Source organism: Pezoporus flaviventris, unplaced genomic scaffold (assembly GCF_033815535.1).
Source record: "Pezoporus flaviventris isolate CSIRO_AGI_PZ_B2104156 unplaced genomic scaffold, CSIRO_AGI_Pfla_v1 ptg000173l, whole genome shotgun sequence".
Taxonomy (NCBI): Eukaryota; Metazoa; Chordata; class Aves; order Psittaciformes; family Psittacidae; genus Pezoporus; species Pezoporus flaviventris.
The window spans coordinates 23,824-39,838 of record NW_026892721.1 but is presented as its reverse complement, the minus strand read 5'-3'; the positions used below and the strand labels follow the sequence as shown (position 1 = coordinate 39,838).

Here is a 16,015-nt window from a genome sequence, read left to right as displayed (position 1 = left end):
TGGTCTCTACGTGGTCCCTGTGTGATTTCTTTGGGTCTCTATGGGGTTTCTTTGGGGTCTCTATGGGGCTTCTGTGGGTCTCTATGGGATTTCTATCTGGTTTCTGTGTATCTCTGTGGGGTTTCTATGGGGCTTCTGTTAGGTCTCTATGGGTCTCGGTCTCTATGGGGTCTCTGTGGGGTTTGTAAGGGGTCTCTATAGGTCTCTATGGGGTCTCTATGGTTCTTTATGAGGTCTCCATGGGTCTCTATGGGGTCTCTACGAGGTCTCTATGGGTCTCCATGGGGTCTCTATGGGGTCTCTATGAGTCTCCATGGGGTCTCTATGGGGTCTCTATGGGGTCTCTATGAGTCTCCATGGGCTCTCTATGGGCTCTCTATGGCTCTCCATGGGTCTCTATGGGTCTCTGTGGGTCTCCATGGGCTCTCTATGGCTCTCCATGGGTCTCTATGGGTCTCTATGGGCTCTCTATGGGTCTCCATGGGCTCTCTATGGGTCTCCATGGGCTCTCCATGGGTCTCTATGGGTCTCCATGGGCTCTCTATGGCTCTCCATGGGTCTCTATGGGTCTCTATGGGCTCTCTATGGGTCTCCATGGGTCTCTGTGGGCTCTCTATGTGTCTCTATGTGTCTCTATGTGTCTCTATGTGTCTCTATGGCTCTCTATGGGTCTCTATGGCTCTCTATGGGTCTCTATGGGTCTCTATGGGTCTCTATGGGCTCTCTATGGGTCTCCATGGGTCTCTGTGGGCTCTCTATGTGTCTCTATGGGTCTCTATGGGTCTCTATGGCTCTCCATGGGTCTCTATGGGGTCCCTATGGGGTCCCTATGGGTCTCTATGGCTCTCCATGGGTCTCTGTGGTTCTCTACGGCTCTCTATGGGTCTCTATGTGCAGGGGAAGCCGCGGCCGCAGGTCACGTGGTCCCGCGAGGGGCAGCCATTGGGCAGCTCGGTGCACGTGCGCACGTCGCCGTTCGACGCCGTCTTCTTCATCCGCGCGGCGGCGCGCGAGGACTCCGGCGCCTACCGGATGCGCCTGCGCGTGGAGGCGCTCGAGGACGAGGCCGAGCTGCGCCTGCGCGTCGTGGGTGGGAAACGGCAGGGGGCGCTGAGGGCGCGGGAAAATGGTGTTAGGAGGGCGGGAACGGCAGGGGGCGCTGAGGGCGCGGGAAAATGGTGTTAGGAGGGCGGGAAACGGCAGGGGGCGCTGCGGGAGCGGGAAAATGGTGTTGGGAGGGCGGGAAAAGTCATGGGGAGGGCGGGAAAAGCTATGCGGGGCGCGGGAAAGGGCAGGGGGCGCTGTGGGCGGCGGGCGGGCGGGAAAAGGCGTGGGGGGAGCGGGAAAAGGTGTGAGGGGCGCGGGAAAAGGCGAGGGGAGCGCGGGAAAGGGCAGGGGGCGCTGCGGGAGCGGGAAATGGCATGAGGAGGGCGGGAAAAGGCGTGGGGAGCGTGGGAAACGGCGGGGGGGGGCGCGGGAAAGGGCATGGAGAGGTTTTGGGGTGGTTTTTGGGTGTTTTGGGGTAGTTTTGGGGTGTTTTAGGGAGTTTTTGGGGTGGTTTTGGGGTGTTTTGGGGTGTTTTGGGGTAGTTTTGGGGTGGTTTGGGGAGTTTTTGGGGTGTTTCTGGGTGGTTTTGGGGTGTTTCTGGGTGGTTTTTGGGTGTTTCGGGGTGGTTTTTGGGTGTTTTGGGGTAGTTTTGGGGTGTTTTAGGGAGTTTTTGGGGTGGTTTTGGGGGGTTTTGGGGTGTATTAGAGAGGTTTTGGGGTGTTTCGGAGTGGTTTTTGGGTGTTTTGGGGTAGTTTTGGGGTGTTTTAGGGAGTTCTTAGGGTGTTTCGGGGTGGTTTTGGGGTGTTTCAGGGTGGTTTCGGGGTGGTTTTGGGGTGTTTCAGGATGGTTTTTGGGTGTTTCGGGGTGGTTTTTGGGTGTTTCGGGGTGGTTTTAGGGAGGTTTTTGGGTGTTTCAGGATGGTTTTTGGGTGTTTCGGGGTGGTTTTGGGGTGTTTCGGGGTGGTTTTTGGGTGTTTCGGGGTGGTTTTGGGGTAGTTTTAGGGTGTTTTAGGGAGATTTTGGGGTGTTTCGGGGTGGTTTTGGGGTGTTTCGGGGTGGTTTTTGGGTGTTTTGGGGTGGTTTTTGGGTGTTTTAGGGAGTTTTTGGGGTGTTTCGGGGTGGTTTTTGGGTGTTTTGGGGTGGTTTTGGGGTGTTTTAGGGAGTTTTTGGGGTGTTTCGGGGTGGTTTTGGGGTGTTTCAGGGTGGTTTCTGGGTGTTTCGGGGTGGTTTGGGGAGTTTTGGGGGGGGGTTTGGGGTGTTTTGGGGTGTATTAGGGAGGTTTTGGGGTGTATTAGGGAGGTTTTGGGGTGTTTCGGAGTGGTTTTGGGGTGTTTCAGGGTGGTTTTAGGGAGGTTTTGGGGTGGTTTTGGGGTGTTTCAGGGTGGTTTTTGGGTGTTTCGGGGTGGTTTTTGGGTGTTTTGGGGTGGTTTTGGGGTAGTTTTAGGGTGTTTTAGGGAGATTTTGGGGTGTTTCGGGGTGGTTTTTGGCTGTTTCGGGCTGCTTTTTGGGTGTTCTGTGGTGGTTTTTGGGTGTTTTGGGGTGTTTCGGGGTGGTTTTTGGGTGTTTTGGGGTGGTTTTGGGGTGTTTCAGGGTGGTTTTAGGGAGGTTTTGGGGTGTTTTGGGGTGGTTTTTGGGTGTTTTGGGGTGGTTTTGGGGTGTTTCGGGGTGGTTTTTTGGTGTTTTGGGGTGTTTCGGGGTGGTTTTGGGGTGCTGAAGGCCCCCCCCCGGTACCAGACCTCCCGGGCCCCCCCCGCAACGTGCACGTGACCGAGGTGTGGGGCTTCAACGCGGCGCTGGAGTGGGAGCCCCCCGCGGACGACGGCAACGCCGAGGTCACCGGTTACACCGTGCAGAAGGCCGACACCAGGACCATGGTGCGACCCCCAAGTGCCCCCCCATGACCCATAACTGCCCCCCAAACCCCACTTCAGTGGCCCCCTCGGCCATAGGATTGCCCCCTAAACGCCCCCATAGACTCCTCAGTGGCCACCAAATCCCCATAGGAGCCCCCAAAGGCCCATAAGAGCCCCCTAAACCCCCATAGGAGCCCCCTAAACCCCCATAAGAGCTCCTAAACCCCCATAGGAGCCCCCATACCCCCATAGGAGTCCCCCTAAAGCCCCATGAGAGCCCCATAGGAGCCCCTAAAGCCCCATAAGAGCCCCATAGGAGCCCCCAAAGCCCCATAGGAGGCCCCTAAACCCCCATAGGAGCCCCCTAAACCCCCAGAGGAGCCCCCTAAACCCCCATAAGAGCCCCCTAAACCCCCATAGGAGCCCCCTAAACCCCCATAAAACCCCCTCTAAACCCCCATAGAAGCCCCCAAACCCCCATAAAACCCCCTCTAAACCCCCATAGGAGCCCCCCAAAGCCCCATAGGAGCCCCCAAACCCCCATAAAACCCCCTCTAAACCGCCATAGGAGCCCCCAAAGCCCCATAAGAGCCCCATAGGAGCCCCCTAAAGCTTCATAGGAGGCCCCCAAACCCCCATCGAAGCCTCCAAAGCCCCATAAAAGCCCCCTAAACCCCCATAGGAGCCCCCAAACCCCCATAAAACCCCCTCTAAACCCCCATAGGAACCCCCAAACCCCCATAAAACCCCCTCTAAACCCCCATAGGAGCCCCCCAAAGCCCCATAGGAGCCCCCAAACCCCCATAAAACCCCCTCTAAACCGCCATAGGAGCCCCCAAAGCCCCATAAGAGCCCCATAGGAGCCCCCTGAAGCCCCATAGGAGCCCCCAAACCCCCATAAAACCCCCTCTAAACCCCCATAGGAGCCCCCAATGCCCCATAAGAGCCCCATAGGAGCCCCCTAAAGCCCCATACTAGCCCCCTAAACCCGCATAGGAGCCCCCAAACCCCCATAAAAGCCCCTCTAAACCCCCATAGGAGCCCCCTAAACCCCCATAGGAGCCCCCAAAGCCCCATAAAAGCCCCTCTAAACCCCCATAGGAGCCCCCTAAACCCCCATAGGAGCCCCCAAACCCCCGTAAAAGCCCCTCTAAACCCCCATAGGAGCCCCCTAAACCCCCATAGGAGCCCCCAAACCCCCATAAAAGCCCCTCTAAACCCACATAGGAGCCCCCAAACCCCCATAAGCGCCCCATAGGAGCCCCCTGAAGCCCCATAGGAGCCCCCAAACCCCCATAAAACCCTCTCTAAACCCCCATAGGAGCCCCCTAAACCCCCATAGGAGCCCCCAAAGCCCCATAAGCGCCCCATAGGAGCCCCCTGAAGCCTCATAGGAGCCCCCAAAGCCCCATAAAAGCCCCTCTAAACCCCCATAGGAGCCCCCTAAACCCCCATAGGAGCCCCCTAAACCCCCATAGGAGCCCCCAAAGCCCATACGCGCCCCATAGGAGCCCCCCGAAGCCCCATAGGAGCCTCCAAACCCCCATAAAACCCCCTCTAAACCCCCATAGGAACCCCCAAACCCCCATAAAACCCCCTCTAAACCCCCATAGGAGCCCCCCAAAGCCCCATAGGAGCCCCCAAACCCCCATAAAACCCCCTCTAAACCGCCATAGGAGCCCCCAAAGCCCCATAAGAGCCCATAGGAGCCCCCTAAAGATTCATAGGAGGCCCCCAAACCCCCATCGAAGCCTCCAAAGCCCCATAAAAGCCCCCTAAACCCGCATAGGAGCCCCCAAACCCCATAAAAGCCCCTCTAAACCGCCATAGGAGCCCCCTAAACCCCCATAGGAGCCCCCTAAACCCCCATAGGAGCCCCCAAACCCCATAAAACCCCCTCTAAACCCCCATAGGAGCCCCCAAACCCCCATAGGAGCCCCCAAACCCCCATAGGAGCCCCCAAGCCCCCATAAAACCCCCTCTAAACCCCCATAGGAGCCCCCAAACCCCCATAAGCGCCCCATAGGAGCCCCCTGAAGCCCCATAGGAGCCCCTAAACCCCATAAAAGCCCCTCTAAACCCCCATAGGAGCCCCCAAAGCCCCATAAGCGCCCCATAAGAGCCCCCTGAAGCCTCATAGGAGCCCCCAAAGCCCCATAAAAGCCCCTCTAAACCCCCATAGGAGCCCCCTAAACCCCCATAGGAGCCCCCTAAACCCCCATAGGAGCCCCCAAAGCCCCATACGCGCAATAATAGGAGCCCCCCGAAGCCCCATAGGAGCCTCCAAACCCCCATAAAACCCCCTCTAAACCCCATAGGAGCCCCCAAACCCCCATAAAACCCCCTCTAAACCCCCATAGGAGCCCCCCAAAGCCCCATAGGAGCCCCCAAACCCCCATAAAACCCCCTCTAAACCGCCATAGGAGCCCCCAAAGCCCCATAAGAGCCCCATAGGAGCCCCCTAAAGCTTCATAGGAGGCCCCCAAACCCCCATCGAAGCCTCCAAAGCCCCATAAAAGCCCCCTAAACCCCCATAGGAGCCCCCTAAACCCCCATAGGAGCCCCCAAACCCCCATAAAACCCCCTCTAAACCCCCATAGGAGCCCCCAAACCCCCATAGGAGCCCCCAAACCCCCATAGGAGCCCCCAAGCCCCCATAAAACCCCCTCTAAACCCCCATAGGAGCCCCCAAACCCCCATAAGCGCCCCATAGGAGCCCCCTGAAGCCCCATAGGAGCCCCCAAACCCCCATAAAACCCTCTCTAAACCCCCATAGGAGCCCCCTAAACCCCCATAGGAGCCCCCAAACCCCCCTAAAACCCCCCTCTAAACCCCCATAGGAGCCCCCAAACCCCCATAAGCGCCCCATAGGAGCCCCCTGAAGGCCCATAGGAGCCCCCAAACCCCCATAAAACCCTCTCTAAACCCCCATAGGAGCCCCCAATGCCCCATAAGAGCCCCATAGGAGCCCCCTGAAGCCCCATAGGAGCCCCCAAACCCCCATAAAACCCCCTCTAAACCCCCATAGGAGCCCCCTAAACCCCCATAGGAGCCCCCAAGCCCCCATAAAACCCCCTCTAAACCCCCATAGGAGCCCCCAAAGCGCCATACGCGCCCCATAGGAGCCCCCCGAAGCCCCATAGGAGCCTCCAAACCCCCATAAAACCCCCCTCTAAACCCCCATAGGAGCCCCCAAACCCCCATAAAACCCCCTCTAAACCCCCATAGGAGCCCCCCAAAGCCCCATAGGAGCCCCCAAACCCCCATAAAACCCCCTCTAAACCGCCATAGGAGCCCCCAAAGCCCCATAAGAGCCCCATAGGAGCCCCCTAAAGCTTCATAGGAGGCCCCCAAACCCCCATCGAAGCCTCCAAAGCCCCATAAAAGCCCCCTAAACCCCCATAGGAGCCCCCTAAACCCCCATAGGAGCCCCCAAACCCCATAAAACCCCCTCTAAACCCCCATAGGAGCCCCCAAACCCCCATAGGAGCCCCCAAACCCCCATAGGAGCCCCCAAGCCCCCATAAAACCCCCTCTAAACCCCCATAGGAGCCCCCAAACCCCCATAAGCGCCCCCATAGGAGCCCCCTGAAGCCCCATAGGAGCCCCCTAAACCCCCATAAAAGCCCCTCTAAACCCCCATAGGAGCCCTCAAACCCCCATAAGCGCCCCATAGGAGCCCCCTGAAGCCCCATAGGAGCCCCTAAACCCCCATAAAAGCCCCTCTAAACCCCCATAGGAGCCCTCAAACCCCCATAAGCGCCCCATAGGAGCCCCCTGAAGGCCCATAGGAGCCCCCAAACCCCCATAAAACCCTCTCTAAACCCCCATAGGAGCCCCCAATGCCCCATAAGAGCCCCATAGGAGCCCCCTGAAGCCCCATAGGAGCCCCCAAACCCCCATAAAACCCCCTCTAAACCCCCATAGGAGCCCCCTAAACCCCCATAGGAGCCCCCAAGCCCCCATAAAACCCCCTCTAAACCCCCATAGGAGCCCCCAAACCCCCATAAGCGCCCCATAGGAGCCCCCTGAAGCCCCATAGGAGCCCCTAAACCCCCATAAAACCCTCTCTAAACCCCCATAGGAGCCCTCAAACCCCCATAAGCGCCCCATAGGAGCCCCCTAAAGCCCCATAGGAGCCCCTTAACCCCCATAAAAGCCCCTCTAAACCCCCATAGGAGCCCTCAAACCCCCATAAGCGCCCCATAGGAGCCCCCTAAAGCCCCATAGGAAGCCCCCACCAACCCCCCCCCCGTCCCCCCCTGTACCTTCAGGAGTGGTTCACGGTGTACGAGCACAACCGGCAGGCGCGGTGCACGGTGTCCGAGCTGGTGATGGGCAATGAGTACCTGTTCCGGGTGTACAGCGAGAACCAGTGCGGGCTGAGCGAGAGCGCGGCGCTGAGCACCAACAGCGCCCGCATCGCCAAAGCTGGTAACGGGGGGGGGTGTGGGGGGTTATGGGGGGGGTTATGGGGGTTGTATGGGGGGGTTATGGGGGGGTTAAAGGGGTTTTGGGGGGGTTTGAGGGGGGGTTGGGGGGGTTTGAAGGGGTTTGGGGGGGTTGGGGGGGTTTGAAGGGGGTTTGAGGGGGGGGTTGGGGGGGGTTATGGGGGGTTTGGGGGGGTTATGGGGGGGTTAAAGGGGTTTTGGGGGGGTTGGGGGGGTTTGAGGGGGGTTGGGGGGGTTTGAAGGGGGTTTGGGGGGGTTATGGGGGAGTTATGGGGGGGTTTGAGGGGGTTATGGGGGGTTTGGGGGGGGATATGGGGGGTATGGGGGGGGTATGGGGGGGTTTAAAGGGGTTTGGGGGGGTTGGGGGGGTTTGAAGGGGGTTTGAGGGGGGGTTTGGGGGGGTTATGGGGGAGTTATGGGGGGGTTTGAGGGGGGTTATGGGGGGTTTGGGGGGGGATATGGGGGGTTTGAGGGGGGGTTTGGGGGGGTTAAAGGGGTTTGGGGGGTTGGGGGGGTTTGAAGGGGATTTGAGGGGGGTTATGGGGGGGTTTGAGGGGGGTTGGGGGGTTTGGGGGGTTATGGGGGGGCTTATGGGGGGGTTTAAAGGGGTTTGGGGGAGTTTGAAGAGGGTTTGAGGGGGGGTTTGGGGGGGTTTGAGGGGGGTTATGGGGGGGTTATGGGGGGGTTTGAGGGGGGTTATGGGGGGGTTAAAGGGTTTGGGGGGGGTTGGGGGGTTTGAGGGAGGGTTTGGGGGGGTTGGGGGGTTTGAGGGGGGGTTTGGGGGGGTTTGAGGGGGGTTATGGGGGTTTGAGGGGGGTTATGGGGGGGTTGGGGGGGTTATGGGGGGCTTGGAGCATCCCTAAAGCAGGTCGGGGGGGAGGATGATGGGGTCTAAAACGGGTTTGGGGGGGTTATTGGGGGGGTTGAGGGGGTTATGGGGGTTTGAGGGGTTATGGGGTGTTTGGGGGGTGGAGATTCCCCAAAGCATCCCCAAGCATCCCTAAAGCAGTCAGGGGGGGTCCTAATGGGGTTTGGGGGGGTTATGTGGGGCTGGAGCACTCCTCCTGCATCCCAAAGCATCTCCAAAGCATCCCTAAAGCAGTCTGTGGGGGTCCAAATGGGGTTTATGTGGGGTTATGTGGGGCTGGACCACTCCTCCTGCATCCCAAAGCATCCCCAAAGCATCCCTAAAGCAGTCAGGAGGGGTCCTAATGGGGTTTATGTGGGGTTATGTGGGGCTGGAGCACTCCTCCTGCATCCCAAAGCATCCCCAAAGCATCCCCAAAGCATCCCTAAAGCATCCCCAAAGCATCCCTAAAGCAGTCAGGAGGGGTCCTAATGGGGTTTATGTGGGGTTATGTGGGGCTGGAGCACTCCTCCTGCATCCCAAAGCATCCCCAAAGCATCCCCAAAGCATCCCTAAAGCATCCCCAAAGCATCCCTAAAGCAGTCAGGAGGGGTCCTAATGGGGTTTATGTGGGGTTATGTGGGGCTGGAGCACTCCTCCTGCATCCCAAAGCATCCCCAAAGCATCCCTAAAGCAGTCTGTGGCGGTCCTAATGGGGTTTATGTGGGGTTATGTGGGGCTGGAGCACTCCTCCTGCATCCCAAAGCATCCCCAAAGCATCCCCAAAGCATCCCTAAAGCATCCCTAAAGCAGTCGGGGGGGTCCTAATGGGGTTTATGTGGGGTTATGTGGGGCTGGAGCACTCCTCCTGCATCCCAAAGCATCCCCAAAGCATCCCTAAAGCAGTCGGGGGGGTCCTAATGGGGTTTATGTGGGGTTATGTGGGGCTGGACCACTCCTCCTGCATCCCAAAGCATCCCCAAAGCATCCCTAAAGCAGTCTGTGGCGGTCCTAATGGGGTTTATGTGGGGTTATGTGGGGCTGGAGCACTCCTCCTGCATCCCAAAGCATCCCCAAAGCATCCCTAAAGCAGTCTGTGGGGGTCCAAATGGGGTTTATGTGGGGTTATGTGGGGCTGGAGCACTCCTCCTGCATCCCAAAGCATCCCCAAAGCATCCCTAAAGCAGTCTGTGGGGGTCCAAATGGGGTTTATGTGGGGTTATGTGGGGCTGGAGCACTCCTCCTGCATCCCAAAGCATCCCCAAAGCATCCCCAAAGCACCCTCAAGGCTCCCTTTTGGGGTGCAGGGGGGTTCCCCCCATTGAAGCTGTCCCTGTTTCCCCCCCCCCCAGGTCTGAACCTGAAGCCCCCCAAGTTCCAGGAGCACGACTTCCGCTCTGCCCCCCAGTTCCTCACCCCACTCGTGGACCGCAGCGCGGTGGCCGGGTACAGCACGGCCCTCAACTGCGCTGTGCGTGGGTACCCCAAGGTAAGGGGGGGCTATGGGGAGGGGTTGGGGTCCCCCTCTGCCCCATAAGTGGGGGGCGATGGGGGGAGGATCTGAGGGGGGTTGGGTTGGGCTCATTTCAAGCTGGTTTGGGGATGCTTTGACATCGTTTTACACTGGTTTGGGGGTGGTTTGGGGCTCATTTCACGCTCTATGGGTCTCTATGGGTCTCACTATGGGTCCCTATGGGTCCCTATGGTTTCTCTATGTGTCCTTATGTGTCCCTATGGTTCTCTATGGGTCCCTATGGGGTCTCTATGTGTCCCTATGGGTCCCTATGGAGTCCCTATGGGTCCCTATGTGTCCCTATGGGGTCCCTATGTGTCCCTATGGGGTCTCTGTGTGTCCCTATGGGGTCTCTGTGTGTCCCTATGTGTCCCTATGGGGTCTCTATGTGTCCCTATGGGTCCCTATGGGGTCTCTATGGGTCCCTATGGGGTCTCTATGTGTCCCTATGGGTCTCACCGTGGGTCCCCGTGCGCAGCCCAAAGTGGTGTGGCTCAAGAACCAGGTGGTCCTGGGGTCCCTATGGGTCCCTATGGGATCTCTATGTGTCCCTATGGGTCCCTATGGGTCTCTACGTGTCCCTATGTGTCCCTATGGGTCCCTATGTGTCCCTATGGGTCCCTGTGGGTCTCACCGTGGGTCCCGGTGCGCAGCCCAAGGTGGTGTGGCTCAAGAACCAGGTGGTGCTGGGGTCCCTATGGCTTCCTATGGGTCCCTATGGGGTCTCTGTGTGTCCCTATGTGTCCCTATGGGTCCCTATGGGTCTCACCGTGGGTCCCCGTGCGCAGCCCAAGGTGGTGTGGCTCAAGAACCAGGTGGTGCTGGGGTCCCTATGGGTCCCTATGGGGTCTCTATGGGTCTCTATGTGTCTCTATGTGTCCCTATCGGTCCCTATGGGTCCCTATGGGTCCCTGTGGGTCTCACCGTGGGTCCCTGTGCGCAGCCCAAGGTGGTGTGGCTCAAGAACCAGGTGGTGCTGGGCCCGGACCCCCGCTTCCTGGCGCGGCACTCGCAGGGGGTGCTCACGTTGCTCATCCGCAAACCGGGGCCCTTCGATGGCGGCGTCTACGGCTGCCGGGCGGTCAACGAGCTGGGGGAGGCCCTCACTGAGTGTCGGCTGGAGATACGGGGTGAGGGGGGCTATGGGGGGCTATGGGGTGTCAATGGGGTCAATGGGGTGTCAATGGGATCAATGGAATGTCAATGGGGTCAATGGGGTGTCAATGGGGTCAATGGGGTGTCAATGGGGTCAATGCGGCGGTCAACGAGCTGGGGGAGGCCCTCACTGAGTGTCGGCTGGAGATACGGGGTGAGGGGGACTATGGGGGGCTATGGGCTGTCAATGGTGTCAATGGGGTCAATTGGGTGTCAATGGGATCAATGGAATGTCAATGGGGTCAATGGGGTGTCAATGGGGTCAATGTGGCGGTCAACGAGCTGGGGGAGGCCCTCACTGAGTGTCGGCTGGAGATACGGGGTGAGGGGGGCTATGGGGGGCTATGGGGTGTCAATGGGGTCAATGGGGTCAATGGGGTGTCAATGGGATCAATGGAATGTCAATGGGGTCAATGGGATGTCAATGAGGTCAATGGGGTGTCAATGGGGTCAATGCGGCGGTCAACGAGCTGGGGGAGGCCCTCACTGAGTGTCGGCTGGAGATACGGGGTGAGGGGGGCTATGGGGGCCTATGGGGTGTCAATGGGGTCAATGGGGCGTCAATGGGGTCAATGGGATGTCAATGGGGTGTCAATGGGGTCAATGCGGCGGTCAACGAGCTGGGGGAGGCCCTCACTGAGTGTCGGCTGGAGATACGGGGTGAGGGGGGCTATGGGGGGCTATGGGGTGTCAATGGGGTCAATGGGGTCAATGGGGTGTCAATGGGATCAATGGAATGTCAATGGGGTCAATGGGGTGTCAATGGGGTCAATGCGGCGGTCAACGAGCTGGGGGAGGCCCTCACTGAGTGTCGGCTGGAGATACGGGGTGAGGGGGGCTATGGGGGCCTATGGGGTGTCAATGGGGTCAATGGGGCGTCAATGGGGTCAATGGGATGTCAATGGGGTGTCAATGGGGTCAATGCGGCGGTCAACGAGCTGGGGGAAGCCCTCACTGAGTGTTGGCTGGAGATACGGGGTGAGGGGGGCTATGGGGGGCTATGGGGTGTCAATGGGGGTCAATGGGGTCAATGGGGTGTCAATGGGATCAATGGAATGTCAATGGGATCAATGGGGTGTCAATGGGGTCAATGCGGCGGTCAACGAGCTGGGGGAGGCCCTCACTGAGTGTCGGCTGGAGATACGGGGTGAGGGGGGCTATGGGGGCCTATGCGGTGTCAATGGGGTCAATGGAATGTCAATGGGGTCAATGGGATGTCAATGGGATCAATGGAATGTCAATGGGGTCAATGGGGTGTCAATGGGGTCAATGGGGTGTCAATGGGATCAATGGGGTGTCAATGGGGTCAATGCGGTGGTCAACGAGCTGGGGGAGGCCCTCACTGAGTGTCGGCTGGAGATACGGGGTGAGGGGGGCTATGGGGGGCTATGGGGTGTCAATGGAGTCAATGGGGTCAATGGGGTGTCAATGGGATCAATGGAATGTCAATGGGGTCAATGGGATGTCAATGGGGTCAATGGGGTGTCAATGGGGTCAATGCGGCGGTCAACGAGCTGGGGGAGGCCCTCACTGAGTGTCGGCTGGAGATACGGGGTGAGGGGGGCTATGGGGGCCTATGGGGTGTCAATGGGGTCAATGGGGCGTCAATGGGGTCAATGGGATGTCAATGGGGTGTCAATGGGGTCAATGCGGCGGTCAACGAGCTGGGGGAGGCCCTCACTGAGTGTCGGCTGGAGATACGGGGTGAGGGGGACTATGGGGGGCTATGGGCTGTCAATGGTGTCAATGGGGTCAATGGGGTGTCAATGGGATCAATGGAATGTCAATGGGGTCAATGGGGTGTCAATGGGGTCAATGTGGCGGTCAACGAGCTGGGGGAGGCCCTCACTGAGTGTCGGCTGGAGATACGGGGTGAGGGGGGCTATGGGGGGCTATGGGGTGTCAATGGGGTCAATGGGGTGTCAATGGGATCAATGGAATGTCAATGGGGTCAATGGGGTGTCAATGGGGTCAATGGGGTGTCAATGGGGTCAATGCGGCAGTCAACGAGCTGGGGGAGGCCCTCACTGAGTGTCGGCTGGAGATACGGGGTGAGGGGGGCTATGGGGGCCTATGGGGTGTCAATGGGGTCAATGGGGCGTCAATGGGGTCAATGGGATGTCAATGGGGTGTCAATGGGGTCAATGCGGCGGTCAACGAGCTGGGGGAGGCCCTCACTGAGTGTCGGCTGGAGATACGGGGTGAGGGGGGCTATGGGGGGCTATGGGGTGTCAATGGGGTCAATGGGGTGTCAGTGGGATCAATGGAATGTCAATGGGGTCAATGGGGGGTCAATGGGGTCAATGGGGTGTCAATGGGGTCAATGCGGCAGTCAACGAGCTGGGGGAGGCCCTCACTGAGTGTCGGCTGGAGATACGGGGTGAGGGGGGCTATGGGGGCCTATGGGGTGTCAATGGGGTCAATGGGGCGTCAATGGGGTCAATGGGATGTCAATGGGGTGTCAATGGGGTCAATGCGGCGGTCAACGAGCTGGGGGAAGCCCTCACTGAGTGTTGGCTGGAGATACGGGGTGAGGGGGGCTATGGGGGGCTATGGGGTGTCAATGGGGGTCAATGGGGTCAATGGGGTGTCAATGGGATCAATGGAATGTCAATGGGATCAATGGGGTGTCAATGGGGTCAATGCGGCGGTCAACGAGCTGGGGGAGGCCCTCACTGAGTGTCGGCTGGAGATACGGGGTGAGGGGGGCTATGGGGGCCTATGCGGTGTCAATGGGGTCAATGGAATGTCAATGGGGTCAATGGGATGTCAATGGGATCAATGGAATGTCAATGGGGTCAATGGGGTGTCAATGGGGTCAATGGGGTGTCAATGGGATCAATGGGGTGTCAATGGGGTCAATGCGGTGGTCAACGAGCTGGGGGAGGCCCTCACTGAGTGTCGGCTGGAGATACGGGGTGAGGGGGGCTATGGGGGGCTATGGGGTGTCAATGGAGTCAATGGGGTCAATGGGGTGTCAATGGGATCAATGGAATGTCAATGGGGTCAATGGGATGTCAATGGGGTCAATGGGGTGTCAATGGGGTCAATGCGGCGGTCAACGAGCTGGGGGAGGCCCTCACTGAGTGTCGGCTGGAGATACGGGGTGAGGGGGGCTATGGGGGCCTATGGGGTGTCAATGGGGTCAATGGGGCGTCAATGGGGTCAATGGGATGTCAATGGGGTGTCAATGGGGTCAATGCGGCGGTCAACGAGCTGGGGGAGGCCCTCACTGAGTGTCGGCTGGAGATACGGGGTGAGGGGGACTATGGGGGGCTATGGGCTGTCAATGGTGTCAATGGGGTCAATGGGGTGTCAATGGGATCAATGGAATGTCAATGGGGTCAATGGGGTGTCAATGGGGTCAATGTGGCGGTCAACGAGCTGGGGGAGGCCCTCACTGAGTGTCGGCTGGAGATACGGGGTGAGGGGGGCTATGGGGGGCTATGGGGTGTCAATGGGGTCAATGGGGTGTCAATGGGATCAATGGAATGTCAATGGGGTCAATGGGGTGTCAATGGGGTCAATGGGGTGTCAATGGGGTCAATGCGGCAGTCAACGAGCTGGGGGAGGCCCTCACTGAGTGTCGGCTGGAGATACGGGGTGAGGGGGGCTATGGGGGCCTATGGGGTGTCAATGGGGTCAATGGGGCGTCAATGGGGTCAATGGGATGTCAATGGGGTGTCAATGGGGTCAATGCGGCGGTCAACGAGCTGGGGGAGGCCCTCACTGAGTGTCGGCTGGAGATACGGGGTGAGGGGGGCTATGGGGGGCTATGGGGTGTCAATGGGGTCAATGGGGTGTCAGTGGGATCAATGGAATGTCAATGGGGTCAATGGGGGGTCAATGGGGCAGTCAACGAGCTGGGGGAGGCACCGAGTGTCGGCTGGAGATATGGGGTGAGGGGGGTATGGGGTCAGTGGGGTCCCAATGGGGTCGCAGTGGGGCATAGAGAGGGTCAATGGGGTGGTCAGTGGGGTCATAGAGGGGGTCAATGGGGTCATAGATGGGGTCAGTGGGGTGGTCAATGGGGTCATAGAGGGGGTCAATGGGGTCATAGAGGGGGTCAGTGGGGGGTCAATGGGGTCATAGAGGGGGTCAATGGGGTGGTCAATGGGGTTATAGAGGGGGTCAATGGGGTCATAGAGGGGGTCAATGGGGTCCCAGTGGGGATATGGGGAGGGTCAATGGGGTGTTGGGGGGGGCAATGGGGCGGTTAATGGGGGGGGTCTTCCCAACACCCCCAACCCTCTTCTGTCCCCACACAGTGCCCCAGTGAGAGCAGCGGCTGGATGAGATGGTGAGGGGGGGTTAATTATGGGGGGTTAATTTGGGGGGTTATTAGGGGGTGTTTTAATTGGGGGTGCTATTTGGGGGGAATTGATGGGGTTTAATTAGGGGTTGAGGGGGTTAATTTGGGGGCGATTAATTGGGGGTTAGTTATAGGAGTGTTTAATGGGGGTTAATATGGGGGTGATTAGTGGGGGGTTAATTATGGGGGGGAATTATGGGAGTGTTTAATGGAGAATTAATATGGGGTGATTAATTGGGGGTTAATTATGGGGGTTAATTATTGGAGTGTTTAATGGGGGGATTAATATGGGGGTGATTAATTGGGGGTTAATTATGGGGGTTAATTATGGGAGTGTTTAATGGGGGATTAATATGGGGTGATTAATTGGGGGGTTTAAGTGAGGGTTAATTATGGGGAGTTAATCAATGGGGGGGTTAATGTGGGGGGATTAACTGGGGGTTAATCAATGGGGGGGTTTAATGAGGGGTTAATGTGGGGGGATTAATTGAGGGGTTAATTATGGGGGGGTTAATCAATGGGGGGTTTAATTGGGGGTTAATTATGGGGGGTTAATCAATGGGGGGATTAATTGGGGGGTTAATTATGGGGGGTTAATCAATGGTGGGGTTTAATGAGGGGTTAATGTGGGGGGATTAATTGAGGGGTTAATTATGGGGGGGTTAATCAATGGGGGGGTTTAATTGGGGGTTAATTATGGGGGGGTTAATCAATGGGGGGATTAATTGGGGGGTTAATTATGGGGGGATTAATCAATGGTGGGGTTTAATGAGGGGTTAATGTGGGGGGGTTAATTGGGGGTTAATTATGGGGGGGTTAATCAATGGGGGGGTTAATC

At 58.4% G+C, this 16,015-nt stretch overlaps 1 protein-coding gene across 1 annotated transcript; it reads left to right on the top strand.

Annotated features, from left to right (window-relative positions):
* Positions 1 to 897: 897 nt before the first annotated feature.
* Positions 898 to 15,188, top strand: LOC133283410 (myosin-binding protein C, fast-type-like; the record flags this gene model as incomplete). The annotated part of the gene is made up of 6 exons (XM_061480132.1): positions 898 to 1,090; positions 2,781 to 2,920; positions 7,174 to 7,333; positions 9,550 to 9,686; positions 10,654 to 10,840; positions 15,134 to 15,188. Coding segments are annotated over 6 exons (828 nt in total), but the record flags the coding sequence as incomplete, so codon positions are not given.
* Between the last annotated feature and the right edge of the window lie 827 nt (positions 15,189 to 16,015).